An 18,545-nucleotide genomic window follows, 5' to 3' on the forward strand; every position below is an offset into this window, starting at 1 on the left:
CCCGTTGTGGGCAGGGGTCGTCTATTGTTGTTGCCAAACTGTACTTTCCAAGCACTTAGTACAGTGCTCCTCACACAGTAAGCGCTCAATAAATGCCACTGAATGAATGAAGTGCTTACTATGCGCCAAGCACCGCCGGGGTAGATACAAGTCGGTCCGGTTGGGCACAGTCCCTGCCCCGCGTGGGACTCCCAATTTGGATCCCCGTGTGGGACTCCCAATCTCGATCCCCATGTGGGACTCCCAATCTCGATCCCCATTTTCCCGATGGGGGAACTGAGGCCCGGAGAAGGGAAGTGACGGGCCCCAGGTCCCGCAGCGGCCCGGTGGCGGAGCCGGGATCGGAAGCCGGGACTCCCAGGCTTGTGCTCTACGGGGTGAGCGTCTGGGGGAAGAGCCGGAGGCCTGATCCGATTCCCCGAGGAGGGAAGAAAGCGGTTTTATTGTAGGGCGCAGCTTCGGGGAGAGACGCGGTGTCCGGTCTGTGTCCTTGGGTGAGCGGGGTGGGGAAGAGGGGCGGCTGGGGTGGCCGGGGTGGAGCATCCCCCCGGGATTTTCCCTCCGGCTCCTCTCCCGGGCCCTTGAGGTGAGAGGAGCGGGAGGGGAGGCCGTGGCGATGGAGGCGGTGGCGGAGGTGGGATTGGGGGGCCGGGGCTCTCACCGGTGACCTCCGTGACCCCTAGGCCTCGGCCTCAGGAGTCCCCGCGCAGCCAGGCATGGCGTGCCAGCTGTCCGGCCGAGGGCCGGTCGGCGGGGCAGAACTGGAGCAGGTGGGCGATGAGGGCCCGGCACGGCTCGACGGGCTCCAGGCCCTGGGGGTAAACGACGCCCCGCCGCTGCCGGCGGGGCAGGCGGGCCAAGTCGGCGTCGTCGAAGGGCATGCAGCCGGTGACCATGACGTACAGCACGACGCCCAGGCTCCACACGTCGTACTTCTTGGGGTCGTAGGGGATGCCCAGCAGCACCTCGGGCGCCGCGTAGGCCGCCGAGCCGCAGTAGGTGGTGCTCAGATCCGGGAAGCCGCGGGCCTGGCGGCCGAAGCCGAAGTCGGTCAGCTTGACCCGCCGCTCGTCGGGGCTGAGCAGCACGTTCTCGCACTTGAGGTCGCGGTGGACCAAGTGGCGGTCGTGCAGGTAACGGACGGCGCCCGCCATCTGGGCGAACAGGTCCCGGGCCCGGCCGCAGGCCAGGGGCCCCGACCGCTGGACCACGCGGAGCAGGTCGGCGCCCCCGGCCTCCATGACGATGTAGAGCTGGCCGTCGCACACCTCGATGAACTCGAACACGTGGACGATGTGCGGGTGGCGGACCCCCCGCAGGATGGACAGCTCCCGCGGCAGGAACTTGGCCACGAAGTCCGGCGGGGCCCGCCGCCGGTCCACCATCTTGATGGCCACCACCCCCTTGTACTTCCGGGAAGTGGCCACCTTGACCTTGGAGTAGCTGCCCTCCCCGATGGTCTTGCCCAGCTTGTAGCCCAGCTGCGACAGGAGCTTGTCTCCGGACATGGCGGGGGCGGAGGGGGTGGGGACGACGCCGGCCCACCCGCGGAGTTTCTGAGGGGACGGTTTGGAGGGTTTTAACCCATAGTGCCAAGCCTCCCTCCCCACCCTGGCAGTCCTTCGCCCCTCGCGTGTGGGTACGTGTGGATGGGCGTGGGGTGTGCCCTTGTGACACTCCACCCCCTCGCCCACCATCCCTCTATTGCTTACGTAACAATTTCCGATTATGAAGCAGCCGACGGGGGCGAGGCCCGTCAAGGCCAGAAGCCCCACTCCCAACCAGGGGGGGAATGGGAGGGATACGATTGGGATTGCTCCCACTCCTCCTCCACCTACCCCTTCCCCTCCTCGGCAGCCCCGTGGCTCAGTGGCGAGAGCCGGGGCTTGGGAGGCTGAGGTCGTGGGTTCAAACCTCGGCCCCGCCACTTACCAGCTGTGTGACTCTGAGCAAGTCGCTTCAGTTCTCCGGGCCTCAGTTCCCTCTTCTGTCAAATGGGGATGAAGACTGTGAGCCCCACGTGGGACAACCTGATTAGCTTGTATCTACCCTGGTGCTTAATCAACCAATCAATCAATCGTATTTATTGAGTGCTTGCTGTGTGCAGAGCACTGTACTAAGTGCTTGGGAAGTACAAGTTGGCAACATATAGAGATGGTCCCTACCCAACAGTGGACTCACAGGCTAGAAGGGGGAGACAGAACGGTGCTTGGTGCATAGCAAGAGCTTAATGAATGCCATTATTATTATTATTAATCAATCATATCTATCAAACACTTACTGTGGGCAGAGCATTCAACTAAGTGCCTGGGAGAGTACAGTACCACACTCTATTATTCCTTCTCCTCCTCCCTTGCCCTCCTTCTCCTCCTCCTCCTCACAGTCTTAATCCCCATTTTCCAGGGGAGGGAACCGAGGCCCACAAAAGTGAAATGACTTACCCAAGGTCGCACAGCAGACAAGCGGCAGAGCCAGGTTTAGAACCTGCAACCTTCTGACTTGCAGGCTCTTGCTCTATCTACAAAGCCGCGCTGCTTCTCACTACACCATGCTGCTTCTCAAATCAAATCAAATCAAATCAAATCAAATCAAATCAAATCAGAGAAGCAGCGTGGCTCAGTGGAAAGAGCCTGGGCTTTGGAGTCAGAGGCCATGGGTTCAAATTCTGACTCCACCAATTGTCAGCTGTGTGACTTTGGGCAAGTCACTTCACTTCTCTGGGCCTCAGTTACTTCATCTGTAAAATAGGGATGAAGACTGTGAGCCCCCCGTGGGACAACCTGATCACCTTGTAACCTCCCCAGCGCTTAGAACAGTGCTTTGCACATAGTAAGCACTTAATAAGTGCCATTATTATTATTATCGTTATTAATATTATTCCTCCTCCTCCTCCCTTGCCCTTCTTCTCCTCCTCCTCACAGTCTTAATCCCCATTTTCCAGTGGAGGGAACTGAGGCCAGAAAAGTGAAGTGATTTACCCAAGGTCACACAGCAGGCAAGCGGCAGAGCCAGGATTAGAACCTGCGACCTTCTGACTTGCAGGCTCTTGCTCTGTCTACAAAGCCGCGCTGCTTCTAACTACACCATGCTGCTTCTCAAATCAAATCAAATCAAGTCAGAGAAGCAGCGTGGCCCAGTGGAAAGAGCCCGGGCTTTGGAGTCAGGGGGCATGGGTTCGAATCCCGGCTCCACCAATTGTCAGCTGTGCGACTTTGGGCAAGTCACTTCACTTCCCTGGGCCTCAGTTCTCTCATCTGTAAAATGGGGGTGAAGACTGTGAGCCCCCCGTGGGACAACCTGATCACCTTGTAACCTCCCCTGCACTTAGAACAGTGCTTTGCACATAGTAAGCACTTATAAATGCTATTATTATTATTATTATTATTAAATCAATCAATCATATCTATCGAACACTTACTGTGGGCAGAGCACTCAACTAAGTGCCTGGGAGAGTACAGTACCACACTATAACAAACACGTTCCCTGCCCTCAACAAGCCGACAGTCTAAAGGAAGCAAGAGAAGATTCTATCATTAGGCATAATGACTGCTGTGATGTCAGAGGCCGGCAGGATGACCAGCCTGCCCGGAGGAAGGGAGACAGCTTTGGATATACCAGGAATCAGGGAATGTTTTGGAATGGTTGGAACTTGCACAGAGAAGGTGAGCTCCATCATTCAAACAATCACTGGTATTTACTGGTATTGAGAAGCAGCGGGGCTCAGTGGAAAGAGACTGGGCTTGGGAGTCAGAGGTCGTGGGTTCTAATCCCGGCTTCACCACTGGTCAGCTGTATGACTTTGGGCAAGTCACTTCACTTCTCTGTGCCCCAGTTACCTCATTTGTAAAATGGGGATGAAGACTGTGAGCCCCATGTGGGACAACCTGATCACCTTGTATCCTCCCCAGCGCTTAGAATAGTGCTTTGCACATAGTGAGCACTTAATAAATGCCATTATTATTATTATCATTATTATTTACTGAATGCTTACTGTGTGCAGAGCACTGTAATAATAATAATAATAATTTTGGCATTTGTTAAGCGCTTACTATGTGCAAAGCACTGTTCTAAGCGCTGGGGAGGATACAAGGTGATCAGGTTGTCCCACATGGGGTTCACAATCTTAATCCCCATTTTACAGATGAGGAAACTGAGGCACAGAGAAGTGAAGTGGCTTGCCCAAAGTCACTGGGAGAGTCTTTTTCTTCAAATGCCATCCAGTCATTTCCAACCCATAACGACTCCACGGACACCCTCTTCAGAACCTCCCATCTTCCATCATAAAGTCTTTCTGGTGTGTGTAACCGTAGCGTTTTCTGGGTCAAGATAAGGAAGTGGCTTACCATTGTGGCCTTTCATGCAGTAAAAATTCGAGTCTCTGCCATTGTCTTTGATGTAGAGTACAATATAACAGACACATCCCCTGCCCACAGTGAGCTTACAGTCTAAAGGGGAGACAGACATTAATATAAATACGGATGTGTCCATAAGTGTTGTGAGGTTGGGGTGGGGGGGTGATTAATAAACGGAGCAAGTTAAGGTGATGCAGAAAGGTGTGGAAGAAAAGGAAAGGGGGGTTAGTCAGGGAAGGCCTCTTGGAGGAGATGTGTCTTTAATAAAGCTTTGAAGGTGGAGAGAGTAATTGTCCGTTGGCCTGGAATGCCCTCCCTCTGCCCATCCGCCAAGCTAGCTCTCTTCCTCCCTTCAAGGGCCTACTGAGAGCTCACCTCCTCCAGGAGGCCTTCCCAGATTGAGCCCCTTCCTTCCTCTCCCCCTCATCCCCCTCTCCATCCCCCCCATCTTACCTCCTTCCCTTCCCCACAGCACCTTTATATATGTATATATGTTATATGTATATATGTTTGTACATATTTATTACTCTATTTATTTTACTTGCACATATCTATTCTATTTATTTTATTTTGTTAGTATGTTTGGTTTTGTTCTCTGTCTCCCCCTTTCAGACTGTGAGCCCACTGTTGGGTAGGGACTGTCTCTATATGTTGCCAACTTGTACTTCCCAAGCGCTTAGTACAGTGCTCTGCACACAGTAAGCACTCAATAAATACGATTGATGATGATGATGATGATGATTCAACCCACATATTCAATCCGTCACCAAATCCTGTCGGTCCCACCTTCACAACGTGGCTAAAATCCACCCTTTCCGCTCTATCTAGACTGCTACCATGTTAAGACAATCACTCACCCTCTCCCACCTAGATTACTGCAGCAGCCTCCTTGCTGGCCTCCCAGCCGCCTGTCTCTCCCTTCTCCAGTCCATACTTCACTCCGCTGCCTGGCTCATTTTTTTACAAAAATGATCAGGACGCCTCTCGTCCTTTCTCAAAAAGCTCCAGTGGTTGGCCATCCACCTCCATATCAAACAAACACTCCTCACCCTTGGCTTCAGAGCTCTCCATCACCTCGTCTCCTCCTACCTCACCTCCCTTCTCTCCTTCTACAACCCAGCCTGCCGATTCTTCTCCTGTGGTGTAAATCTTCTCACTGGGTCTCCATCTCATCTCCCACTGCTTACCACTGTCTCTGGCCTGGAATGCCTTCTCTCCTCAAATCTGACAATTACTCCCCTGCCCCCTGCCCCTCAAAGCCTTACTGAAGGCACATTTCCTCCAAGAAGCCTTCCCAGACTAAGCCCCACTTTTCTTCGCCTCCCACTCCCTTCCACATCACCCTGACTTGCTCTCTTTCCTCTTCCCCTCTCCCAGCCCCACTGAACTTATCTGTCATTTTATTCATTTGTGTGTATTGACATCTATCTCCCCCGGCTGGACTGCGAGCTCTCTATGGACAGGGAATGTCACCGTTTATTATTGTATTGTGCTTTTCCAAGCACTCAGTACGGTGCTCCACACACAGTAAATGCTCAATAAATACGATTAAGTGAATGAATGAGTGAATATGAGGAGGGAGGCAGGCCGTGGGCGAGAGGTGGGCGGTGAGGTAGACGAAATCGAGGGACAGTGAGAAGTTTAGTATTAGAAGAGCAAAGTGTGATGGCAGAGTTGTAGCAGGAGAGTAGCAAGGTGAGGTAGGAGGGGGCGAGGTGATTGAGGGCTTTAAATCAATCAATCAATCAATCATATTTATTGAGCGCTTACTGTGTGCAGAGCACTGTACTAAGCGCTTGGGAAGTACAAGTTGGCAACATATAGAGACAGTCCCTACCCAACAGTGGGTTCACAGTCTAAAAGGGGGAGACAGAGAACAAAACCAAACATACTAACAAAATAAAATAAATAGAATAGATATGCACAAGTAAAATAAATAAATAAATAAATAGAGTAATAAATATGTACAAACATATATACATATATACAGGTGCTGTGGGGAAGGGAAGGAGGTAAGATGGGGGAGATGGAGAGGTGACGAGGGGGAGAGGAAGGAAGGGGCTCAGTCTGGGAAGGCCTCCTGGAGGAGGTGAGCTCTCAGTAGGGCCTTGAAGGGAGGAAGAGAGCTAGCTTGGCGGATGGGCAGAGGGATTGGGGGCATTCCGGGCCCGGGGGAGGACGTCGGCCGGGGGTCGATAGCGGGACAGGTGAGAACGAGGCACGGTGAGGAGATTAGCAGCGGAGGAGTGGAGGGTGCGGGCTGGGCTGTAGAAGGAGAGAAGGGAGGTGAGGTAGGAGGGGGTGAGGTGATGGACAGCCTTGAAGTCAAGGGTGAGGAGTTTCTGCCTGATGTGCAGATTGATTGGTAGCCACTGGAGATTTTTGAGGAGGGGAGTAACATGCCCAGAGCGTTTCTGGACAAAGACAATCCGGGCAGCAGCGTGAAGTATGGATTGAAGTGGGGAGAGACACGAGGATGGGAGATCAGAGAGAAGGCTGATGCAGTAGTCCAGACGGGATAGGATGAGAGCTTGAATGAGCAGGGTAGCGGTTTGGATGGAGAGGAAAGGGCGGATCTTGGCAATGTTGCGGAGCTGAGACCGGCAGGTTTTGGTGACGGCTTGGATGTGAGGGGTGAACGAGAGAGCGGGGTCGAGGATGACACCAAGGTTGCGGGCTTGTGAGACGGGAAGGATGATAGTGCCGTCAACAGAGATGGGAAAGTCAGGAAGAGGGCAGGGGCCACGCTGCTTCTCATGTCCCACATGGGCCTCACAGTCTTAATATCCGTTTTACAGATGAGGTACTTCACAAACACAATGAAAAAACTAACTAACAAAAACCCAGCTGGCTTCCCCTTGAGGGCCTGTTGCATCATGCTGACACACAGAGGGAAGGAGAAAAGCCAGAACTTCTTAAGACGGCTACCATGGATACAGTGAGTCGGCCGCTGCTCCCATTTCCTTCTTTTTTTAATGTGCTCTTTTTGTTCTGTCCAAAAAACAGGTGTAATCCTGGAGGAGACTGGTACCTATTTCCAGGCAGCTCTGTCCTGGAATCAGCACACTCACTCATTCTCGCTGGGTTATTCCTTCCCCTTCACTCCATGGAAAACCGCCCTCTCAGAGGCCACCAATGATCTTCTTGGCGAATCCAATGGCCTCTACTCCATCTTAATCCTCCTCGCCTACTCAGCTGCCTTCAAAATGTTGACCACCCCCTTCTCCTGGAAACGCTATCCAACCTCGGCATCACTGCCACTGTCCTCTCCTGGTTCTCCTCCTATCTCTCCGGCTGCTCATTCTCAGCCTACTTTGCGGGCTTCTCCTCTGCTTCCCACCCCCTAACTGTTCAGCGTTCAGTTCTGGGTCCCCTTTTATCCACATATTCAATCAATTAAATCCTGTAGGTTCAACGTAGCTAAAGTCCGCTCCTGCTACCTGCTTGTTCACTGCCACTGTCCTCTCCTGGTTCTCCTCCTATCTCTCCTGCTGCTCATTCTCAGCCTATTTTGCTGGCTTCTCCTCTGCTTCCCACATCATAACTGTTCAGGGTTCAGTTCTGGGTCCCATTTTATCCACATATTCAATCAATTAAATCCTGTAGGTTCAACGTAGCTAAAGTCCGCTCCTGCTACTGCTTGTTCACTGCCACTGTCCTCTCCTGGTCCTCCTCGTATCTCTCCGGCTGCTCATTCTCAGCCTATTTTGCGGGCTTCTCCTCTGCTTCCCACCCCCTAACTGTTCAGGGTTCAGTTCTGGGTCCCCTTTTATCCACATATTCAATCAATTAAATCCTGTAGGTTCAACGTAGCTAAAGTCTGCTCCTTCTACCTGCTTGTTGACTGCCACTGTCCTCTCCTGGTTCTCCTCCTATCTCTCCGGCTGCTCATTCTCAGCCTATTTAGCGGGCTTCTCCTCTGCTTCCCACCCCTTAACTGTTCAGGGTTCAGTTCTGGGTCCCCTTTTACCCACATATTCAATCAATTAAATCCCGTAGGTTCAACATAGCTAAAGTCCACTCCTGCTACCTTGTTAATCCAAGCATTTAATCTATCCCCCCGGATTCCTGGACAGCCTCCTTGCTGACCTCCCAGCTTCCTGTCCCTCCTCACTCCAGTCCCTACTTCACTCTGCTGCCTGGATCACTTTTCCACAAAAACATTCAGTCCATATTTCCCCATTCCTCAAGAACCTCCAATGGCTACCCAACTGACCTTTTTTTTTTAAATGGTATTTGTTAAGTGCTTACTAAGTGCCAGGCACTGTACTAAGCTCAAGCCAATCAGGATGAACCCAGCCCCTGTCCCACATAGGGCTCATAGTCTATATGTTCGTACGTATTTATTACTCTATTTATTTATTTTATTTGTACATATTCTATTTATTTTAATTTGTTAATATGTTTTGTTCTCTGTCTCCCCCTTCTAGACTGTGAGCCCACTGTTGGGTAGGGACCATCTCTATATGTTGCCAACTTGGACTTCCCAAGCGCTTAGTACAGTGTTCTGCACACAGTAAGCGCTCAATAAATACGATTGAATGAATGAATGAATGGTAACTGGGGCACAGAGAAGTTAAGTGACTGGACCAAGGTCACACAGCAGACAAGTGGCGGAGCCAGGATTAGAACCCAGGTCTTTCCGACTCCATCCTCTAGGCCACAGTGCTTCGCATCAAGCAGAAACTCCTCACCACGGGCTTCGCTTCTCTAATGCTCACCTTCTCACTGTACCTCAATCTTGTCCATCTCATCACCGACTTGTTGCCCACGTCCTGCCTCTGGCCTGGAATGCCCTTCCTCTTCATATCGCAGCGCTTAGAACAGTGCTTTGCACATAGTAAAAGCTTAATAAATGCTATTATTATTATTATTATTATTATTATTGTTATTATTATTATTATTATCGGACTGACAACAACACTCCCCATCTTCAAAGCCTCATTGAAGGCAGATCTCCTCCAAGAGGCCTTCTCTGCCCTAATCCTTCATTCCTCCTTTCCCACTCATTTATTCATTCAATTGCATATATGAGCACCTACTGTGTACTACCTACCTACTTACTCTACTAAGCGCTTGGGGGAATACAATATAACAATAAGCAGACACGTTCCCTGCCCACAAGGACCTTTCAGTCTAGAGGGGGAGAAAGACATTGATAGAAATACGTAAATTGCAGATATGTACATATGTACGTCTCTATATGTTGCCAATTTGTACTTCCCAAGCGCTTAGTACAGTGCTCTGCACACAGTAAGCGCTCAATAAATACGATTGAATGAATGAATGAATGAAAGAGCTGTGGGACTGGGTGGCGGGATGAATGAATGTAATCATAGGTCAGGCTGGGCGAGTTGCTGATATTGCCCATCTCTCTACCAAAGTAGGTGGGTCAGCCTAGAGAAGCAGCGTGGCTCAGTGGAAAGAGCCCGGGCTTTGGAGTCAGAGGTCATGGGTTCGAATTCCAGCTCCACCACATGTCTGCTGTGTGACCTTGGGCAAGTCACTTAACTTCTCGGAGCCTCAGTTACCTCATCTGGAAAATGGGGATGAAGACTGTGAGCCCCACATGGGACAACCTCACCACCTTGTATTCCCCCCCAGTGCTTAGAACAGTGCACATAGTAAGCGCTTAACAAATGCCGTTATTACTATTATTATCATTAATATGTACGCCCTGCCTATTCCCCACCTTATTTATTTCTTTTAATGGCATTTGTTAAGCACTTACTGTAATGCCAGGCACTATACTGAGCACTGGGCAGACTGGACATAGTTCATAATAATAATATTAACAATTACAATAATATAATTATAATTAGTATATATTATATTATATAATTATAATAATTAATATATAATTATTATAATATAATAATAGCATTATTAATAATGTCAAGCACTTACTATGTGTAAAGCACTGTTCTAAGCGCTGCGGGGGACACAAGGTCATCAGATTGTCCCACGTGGGACTCACAATCTTAATCCCCATTTTACAGATGAGGAAACTGAGGCACAGAGAAGTGAAGTGACTTGCCCAAAGTCACACATCTGACAATTGGCAGAGCCAGGATTAGAACCCATGACCTCTGACTCCAAAGTCCGGGATCTTTCCACTGAGCCACGCTGCTTCTCGTGTCCCACATGGAGGTCACAGTCTTAATCCCCATTTTACAGATGAGGTAATTGAGGCCCAGAGAAGTGAAGTGGCTTGCCCAAAGTCACACAGCTGACAATTGGCGGAGCTGGGATTTGAACCTATGACTTCTGACTCCAAAGCCGGGCTCTTTTCCACTGAGCCACGCTGCTTCTCAAGGTCACTCTGTGTGACCTTGGGCAAGTCATTCAACTTCTCTGGGCCTCAGTTTCTTCATCTGTAAAATGGGGATTAAAACCTACTTAGACTTTGAGCCACTTGTGGATGGGGACTGTGTCCAACCTAGTTATCTTGCATCTACTCCCATGCTTAGTACAGTGCTCGGCACACAGTAAGAGCTTAACAAATGCCACCATTATTATTATTATTGTTCATTCATTCATTCAGTCGCATTTATTGAGCGCTTACTGCATGCAGAGCACTGGACTAAGCGCTTGGGAAGTACAAGTCGGCAACATATAGAGACGGTCCCTACCCAACAACGGGCTCACAGTCTAGAAGGGGGAGACAGGCAACAAAACAAAACATGTAGACGGGTGTCAAAATAATCAGAACAGATAGAATTAAAGCTATATGCACATTATTAACAAAATAAATAGAATAGTAAATATTTACAAGGAAAATAAATTGAGTAATAAATCTGTACAAATATATGTATAAGTGCTGTGGGGAGGGGAAGGAGGTAGGGTGGAGGGGATGGGGAGGAGAAGGCCCCCTCCTCCTTATGATTTTGGACCACGTTTGAAGGCAGAGGGAAAAAGAGATCAGAGAGGGAGCAGTTGAAAATGGTGTTCAAAGAAGGAAGATGAGGCATTAAAGTGCTTCTCCTTTAATCGAATGCTCCCAAGTGACAAGTACAGTGCTCTGCATATGATAGGCATTCAATAATAATAATAATAATAATAATAATAATAATGGCATTTGTTAAGTGCTTACTATGTGCAGAGCACTGTTCTAAGTGCTGGGGGGGATACAAGGTGATCAAGTTGTCCCACAAGTCCCACATGGGGCTCACGGTCTTAATCCCCATTTAACAGATGAGAGAACTGAGGCTCAGAGAAGTTAAGTGCCCAAGGTCACACAGCTGACACGTGGCAAAGCCGGGACTTGACCCCATGACCTCTGACTCCAAAGCCTGTGCTGTTTCCACTGAGCCACGCTGCTTCTCAAATAATGATGGTATTTGTTAAGTGCTTACTAGGTGCCAAGCACTGTTCTAAGCGCTGGGGGGATACAAGGTGATCAGGTTGTCCCATGTGGGGCTCACAGTCTTAATCCCCATTGTACAGATCAATCAATCAATCAATCAATCGTATTTATTGAGCGCTTACTGTGTGCAGAGCACTGTACTAAGCGCTTGGGAAGTACAAGTTGGCAACATCTAGAGACGGTCCCTACCCAACAGTGGGCTCACAGTCTAGAAGGGGGAGACGGGGAACAAAACCAAACATATTAACAAAATAAAATAAATAGAAATGGAGAGAGAGAGAAACAGAGAGGGGGCAGAGAAACAGAGAGACAGAGGAAGAAATAGAGAGAGAGAGAGATGGGGGGGCAGAGAAACAGAGACAGAGAAAGAGATGAGAGAACTGAGGCACAGAGAAGTTAAGTGACTTGCCCAAAGTCACACAGCCAAGTGGCAGAGCTGGGATTTGAACCCATGACCTCTGACTCCAAAGCCTGGGCTGTTTCCACTGAACCACGCTGCTTCTCTAACTGTTGTAGACTGTTGCAGGATTTGTTAAGCACTTACTATATCAATCAATCAATCAAATTTATTGAGTGTTTACTATGTGCAGAGCACTGTCCTAAGTGCTTGGGAGAGTACGATATAACAGAATGGTAGACACGTTCCTTGCCCACAGCGAGCTTACAGTCTACAGGGAGAAGCCAAGCACTGTGCTAAGTGCTGGGTAGTGTATTAATCGTTCCCCCCACCTCCCACCAATCTCCACTGCCCATTCACCTCAGGGGTGGTGGGTTTAGAAGCAGTGAGAATGAGAAGCAGCGTGGCTCAGTGGAAAGAGCGTGGGCTTTGGAGTCAGAGGTCATGGATTCAAATCCCTGCTCCACCACTTATAATAACAATAATAATGGCATTTATTAAGCACTTACTATGTGCAAAGCACTGTTCTAAGAGCTGGGGAGGTTACAAAGTGATCAGGTTGGCCCATGGGGGGCTCACAGTCTTCACCCCCCATTTTACAGGTGAGGTAACTGAGGCCCAGAGAAGCGAAGTGACTTGCCCAAAGTCACCCAGCTGACAAGTGGCAGAGCTGGGATTTGAACCCATGACCTCTGACTCCAAAGCCCGGGCTCTTGCCACTGAGCCACGCTGCTTGTCAGCTGTGTGACTTTGGGCAAGTCACTTCACTTCTCTGGGCCTCAGTTCCCTCACCTGTAAAATGGGGATGAAGACTGTGAGCCCCACGGGGGACAACCTCATCACCTTGTAACCTCCCCAGCGCTTAGAACGGTGCTTTGCACATAGTAAGTGCTTAATAAATGCCATCATTGTTATTATTATTATTTAGGTTGGGGTTCCATGGGCACCCGCAAGAATAACCCAAACCACACGGAGACCAATATGGAAATACTACAGATCTTTACTAGGGAGCTCCTGCGGGCACAGAATGATCCAGAGAGGCACAGAGAGATCGTAGCCCCTCAGTGCCCATCCTGTGCCACGGGGCACCATGGTCGCGCGTCCTCACGCTGAACGCTCGCTTAGCATCGCCTGAAGTCCTCGGTTCCGGAGAAGTGGGTCGGCTGCAGGAGCTCACCGCTGTTTCATATCAGCTCAACAACTAGAGGCCCCTAGACGGGAAGCTCGTGGTGGGCAGGGAATGTGTCTGTTAGATTGTTCATTCATTCATTCAATCGTATTTATTGAGCGCTTACTGTGTGCAGAGCACTGTACTAAGCGCTTGGGAAGTACAAGTTGGCAACATATAGAGACGGTCCCGACCCAACAGTGGGCTCACAGTCTAGAAGGGGGATTGTTTTATGTAGTACTATCTCAAGAAACTCCTCACCCTGGGCTACAAGGCTGTCCATCACTTTGCCCGCTCCTACCTCACCTCCCTTCTCTCCTTCTTCAGCCCAGCCCGCACCCTCTGCTCCTCTGCCACTAATCTCCTCACCATTAGGCCTCATTCTCGCCTGTCCCGCCGTCGACCCCCGGCCCACGTCCTCCCCCGGGCCTGGAATGCCCTCCCTCTGCCCATCCGCCAAGCTAGCTCTCTTCCTCCCTTCAAGGCCCTACTGAGAGCTCACCTCCTCCAGGAGGCCTTCCCAAACTGAGCCCCCTTCTTCCTCTTCCCCTCCACACCCTCTCCATCCCCCCCGCCTTACCTCCTTCCCTTCCCCACAGCACCTGTATATATGTTTGCATGTATTTATTACTCTATTTATTTTATTTGTACATATTTATTCTATTTATTTTATTTTGTTAATATGTTTTGTTTTGTTCTCTGTCTCCCCCTTCTAGACTGTGAGCCCGCTGTTGGGTAGGGACCATCTCCATAAGTTGCCAGCTTGTACTTCCCAAGCGCTTAGTACAGTGCTCTGCACACAGTAAGCGCTCAATAAATACGATTGAATGAATGAATGAATGAAAGAACTTAGTGCAGTGCTCTGCACATGGTAAGTGCTCAGTAAATACCAATGATTGACTGACTGATAGAGGAAGGTCTCCCTGGACATTGTGGAGATGAGTGTCATCAAGTATTCACTTGCAGTACCAAGAGAGGGGAATTTTTACTTTTTCCTGTATTTTTTATGGTATGTGCTAAGCACCTATTATGTGTCAGGCACTGTTCTAAGTGCTGGAGTAGAGGCGAAGTAATCAGGTTGGCCTCAGTTCATGTCCCACCTGGGGCACACAGTCTTAAAGCACTGGGATATTCATTCATTCATTCAATCGTATTTATTGAGCGCTTACTGTGTGCAGAGCACTGTATTAAGCGCTTGGGAAGTACAAGTTGGCGACATATAGAGATGATCCCTACCCAACAACAGGCTCACAGTCTAGGAGGGGGAAGATGGATAGATACAAGGTAATATGGTCGGACAGAGTCCGTGTCCCAAGGGGCTCACAGTCTTAATCCCCATTTTACAGATGAGGTAACTGAGGCCCAGAGAAGTAAAGTGACTTATCCAAGGTCACCCAGCAAGCCCGGTGTGGGCAGGGACTGTCTCTATTGCTGAATTGTGCTTTCCAATCAATCAATCAATCAATCAATCGTATTTATTGAGCGCTTACTATGTGCAGAGCACTGTACTAAGCGCTTGGGAAGCACAAATTGGCATCACATAGAGACAGTCCCTACCCAACAGTGGGCTCACAGTCTAAAAGGGGGAGACAGAGAACAGAACCAAACATACCAACAAAATAAAATAAGTAGGATAGAAATGTACAAGTAAAATAAATAAATAAATAAATAAATAGAGTAATAAATATGTACAACCATATATACATATATACAGGTGCTGTGGGGAAGGGAAGGAGGTAAGACGGGGGGATGGAGAGGGGGACGAGGGGGAGAGGAAAGAAGGGGCTCAGTCTGGGAAGGCCTCCTGGAGGAGGTGAGCTCTCAGCAGGGCCTTGAAGGGAGGAAGAGAGCTAGCTTGGCGGATGGGCAGAGGGAGGGCATTCCAGGCCCGGGGGAGGACGTGGGCCGGGGGTCGATGGCGGGACAGGCGAGAGCGAGGTACGGTGAGGAGATCAGCGGTGGAGGAGCGGAGGGTGCGGGCTGGGCTGGAGAAGGAGAGAAGGGAGGTGAGGTAGGCGGGGGGCGAGGTGATGGACAGCCTTGAAGCCCAGGGTGAGGAGTTTCTGCCTGATGCGCAGATTGATCGGTAGCCATTGGAGGTTTTTGAGGAGTGCAGAGCACTGTACTAAGCGCTTGGGAGAATACAGTATAACAAACACATTCACCGCCCACAACACCTACGTAGAAGGTGAGCTCCATGTGGATCCCGATGATCTTGGTTCTACTCCAGTGTTTAGTACAGGTAGGCGGTAGGTGACCTTGGGCAAGTCACTTCACTTCTCTGGGCCTCAGTTCCCTCATCTGTGAAATGGCGATGAAGACAGTGGGCCCCAGATGGGACCGGGACTAAGTCTAATGTGATTAGCTGGTTTCTACCCCAGCGATTAGTAGAGTGCCTGGCACATGGTAAGCACAAAAAATTCCTACAGGTAACAGTGCCTGACCAGGTGTGCTGAAATCCGGACAGGTGGGCCGAACACATTCGACACATTTCTCGGCTGCCCGTCGACGGTCTATATGTGGCGAGGCCTAGTAGATAGAGCCCGGGCTTGGGAGTCAGAAGGAAATTTGTTCTCTTCAGAACCGGCTCGGTGCTGCCACTTGTCAGCTGTGTGTCCTTGGGCAAGTCGCTTCACTTCTCAGAGACCTCGTCTTTCCAGAGAAGACCGTGGACACCAAACCGGGAGCGCTGGGTTCAGGACGGATGCCACTTGTCCGGTCACCAGCCCACTAGGAGGTCCCTCCGTGGGGGCGGGACACCCCGGCCCAAGGAGGCCCCCGGGTGTGGGGAGACCCTGAGAACGCAGCCAAAGCCTCTCCGCACGCTGGATCGGAAGATGAGGTTGTGAGGAGGCAATTCTGCTGGATTCCTGGGGACGTGGGGCCCGGTGGCTCGGTCGCCTCGGTCACTCGGTCAGCTTCTTCGCCTTCTGTGACACCTTTATGGGCTCCGCCGCCGGTTAATCGGGAGAGAGCAACCTCTCCGGGTCTTCGGATGTCTCCGGACGCGGCCCGCGCGTTCATACCAGGAAGAGTCAGCCAGAGGTTCAAAGCTTGGTTGCCGTTTATTTGCTATTAGCGGTTACATGGTTGAGCGAGAGAAAGAGAGAGAGAGAGCCCTTAGTACAGTGCTCTGCAGGCAGTAAGCGCTCAATAAATATGATTGAATGAATGAAAGTGGCGGAGGGGGGATTAGAACCCGTGACCTTCTGACTCATGGGCCCACACTCTACCCACTAGGACGCAGGGTAACGTGAATGTTGTGGTGAGCCTACACAAGCTCCCTGACTGTGATCCCGCCAACGACAAGAAGGAAGAGACTGGCAAAGGCACTTTTGGGCTCTACCTAAGACAGGTGATTGCAGGTCTGTCGGGGCGGAGCATGGAGGGAGACGTGGCCTCCTCTCCCTTTTAATTAATTAATTTTTGTATTTGTTAAGCACTTCCTATGTGCAAAGCACCGTTCTAAGCACTGGGGAGGATACAATAATAATAATAATAATACAACGGCATTTATTAGGCGCTTACTATGTGCAAAGCACCGGGAAGGATACAAGGTGATCAAGTGGTCCCACGTGGGGCTCACAATCTTAATCCCCATTTTCCAGATGAGGTAACTGAGGCCCGGAGAAGTGAAGTGACCTGCCCGAAGTCCCACAGCCGACAAGCGGCGGAGCCGGGATTTGAACCCGTGACCTCTGACGCCAAAGCCCGGGCTCTTTCCACTGAGGCACGCTGCTTTCTATCCAGCGATGGATCCGGGCTAGTCAGTGGCTGCCGGGTCGAGCCACAACGGCGACGCCTAAGGCAGATAAAAAGGGGTAGGTGGAGGCAGGGTGAGATGCAGGGGGGCCTGAAGGCAGCCCGGGGACACGCAGAGATGCGAGAAGGAAGCACGCTGAGAGTAGCGGGAGAGCAGCACCCGGAAACAGTGGAAAATGGCAGCACTCGGAAGCAGAAGGAAGAAGCGTCGGCCCAACGGGCTCCTTTGACCACTGACTGGTATTAGTATGTTTGGTTTTGTTCTCTGTCTCCCCCTTTTAGACTGTGAGCCCACTGTTGGGTTGGGACTGTCTCTATATGTTGCCAATTTGTACTTCCCAAGCGCTTAGTACAGTGCTCTGCACATAGTAAGCGCTCAATAAATACGATTGAAGATGATGATGATGACCCTTGGGTGGTGGAGTGAGTGTGCCTATGTGTCGCTCCCTCGCACGCTGGTAAAACTAAATAAAAACTTTCCACGGTAACCTTGGTGATCGGAGGTGCGGTTGGACGTCTACTGCGTGTCACCGTGGCTCCCCTGGTCCAAGAAGGTGCTCAGTGGAAAGAGCCCGGGCTTCGGAGTCAGAGGTCATGGGTTCAAATCCCAGCTCCGCCACATGTCAGCTGGGTGACTTTGGGCAAGCCACTTAACCTCTCTATGCCTCAGTTCCCTCATCGGTAAGATGGGGATGAAGACTTTGAGCCCCCCGTGGGACAACCTGATCACCTTGTAACCTCCCAGCGCTTAGAACAGTGCTTTGCACATAGTAAGCGCTGAATAAATGCCATTATTATTATTTTCTGAGGGAATTCCATAAGGTCTGTCCAAAGAAGGCTCTTTCTTATTAGTACTTGTTAAGCGCTATGTGCCAGGCAGTGTGCTAAGCACTGGGGTGGATACAAGATGATGGGATAGGACACAGTTCCCGTCCCACAGAGGGTTCAGTCTGGATCCCCATTTGACAGATGAGTGCTTTGCACATAGTAAGCGCATAACAAATACCATCATTATTTATTATTATTAAAGATCCCGGGTTTTGGAGTCAGAGGTCAGGGGTTCAAATCCCGGCTCCGCCACTTGTCAGCTGTGTGACTTTGGGCAAGTCACTTCACTTCTCTGGGCCTCAGTTACCTCATCGGTAAAATGGGGATGAAGACTGTGAGCCCCCCGTGGGACAACCTGATCACCTCGTAACCTCCCAGCGCTTAGAACAGTGCTTTGCACATAGTAAGCACTTAATAAATGCCATCATTGTTATTATTATTATTAAAGAGCCCGGGCTTTGCAGTCAGAGGTCAGGGGTTCAAATCCCGGCTCTGCCACTTGTCAGCTGTGTGACTTTGAGCAAGTCACTTCACTTCTCTGGGCCTCAGTTCCCTCATCTGTAAAATGGGGATGAAGACTGTGAGCCCTCCGTGGGACAACCTGATCACCTCGTAACCTCCCAGCTCTTGGAACAGTGCTCTGCACATAGTAAGCACTTAATAAATGCCATT

General features: G+C 50.4%; 1 protein-coding gene across 1 annotated transcript; it reads right to left on the reverse strand.

The window, feature by feature from the left end:
* Nucleotides 1-423: 423 nt before the first annotated feature.
* Nucleotides 424-1,648, reverse strand: LOC119927233 (testis-specific serine/threonine-protein kinase 6-like). Its single transcript, XM_038745772.1, has one exon. The coding sequence runs from the start codon at nucleotides 1,506-1,508 to the stop codon at nucleotides 693-695; it is 816 nt and encodes a 271-aa protein (XP_038601700.1). The 5' UTR covers nucleotides 1,509-1,648; the 3' UTR covers nucleotides 424-692.
* Between the last annotated feature and the right edge of the window lie 16,897 nt (nucleotides 1,649-18,545).

The sequence above is a fragment of the Tachyglossus aculeatus genome, chromosome 4 (genome assembly GCF_015852505.1).
Source record: "Tachyglossus aculeatus isolate mTacAcu1 chromosome 4, mTacAcu1.pri, whole genome shotgun sequence".
In the NCBI taxonomy this organism is placed as follows: Eukaryota; Metazoa; Chordata; class Mammalia; order Monotremata; family Tachyglossidae; genus Tachyglossus; species Tachyglossus aculeatus.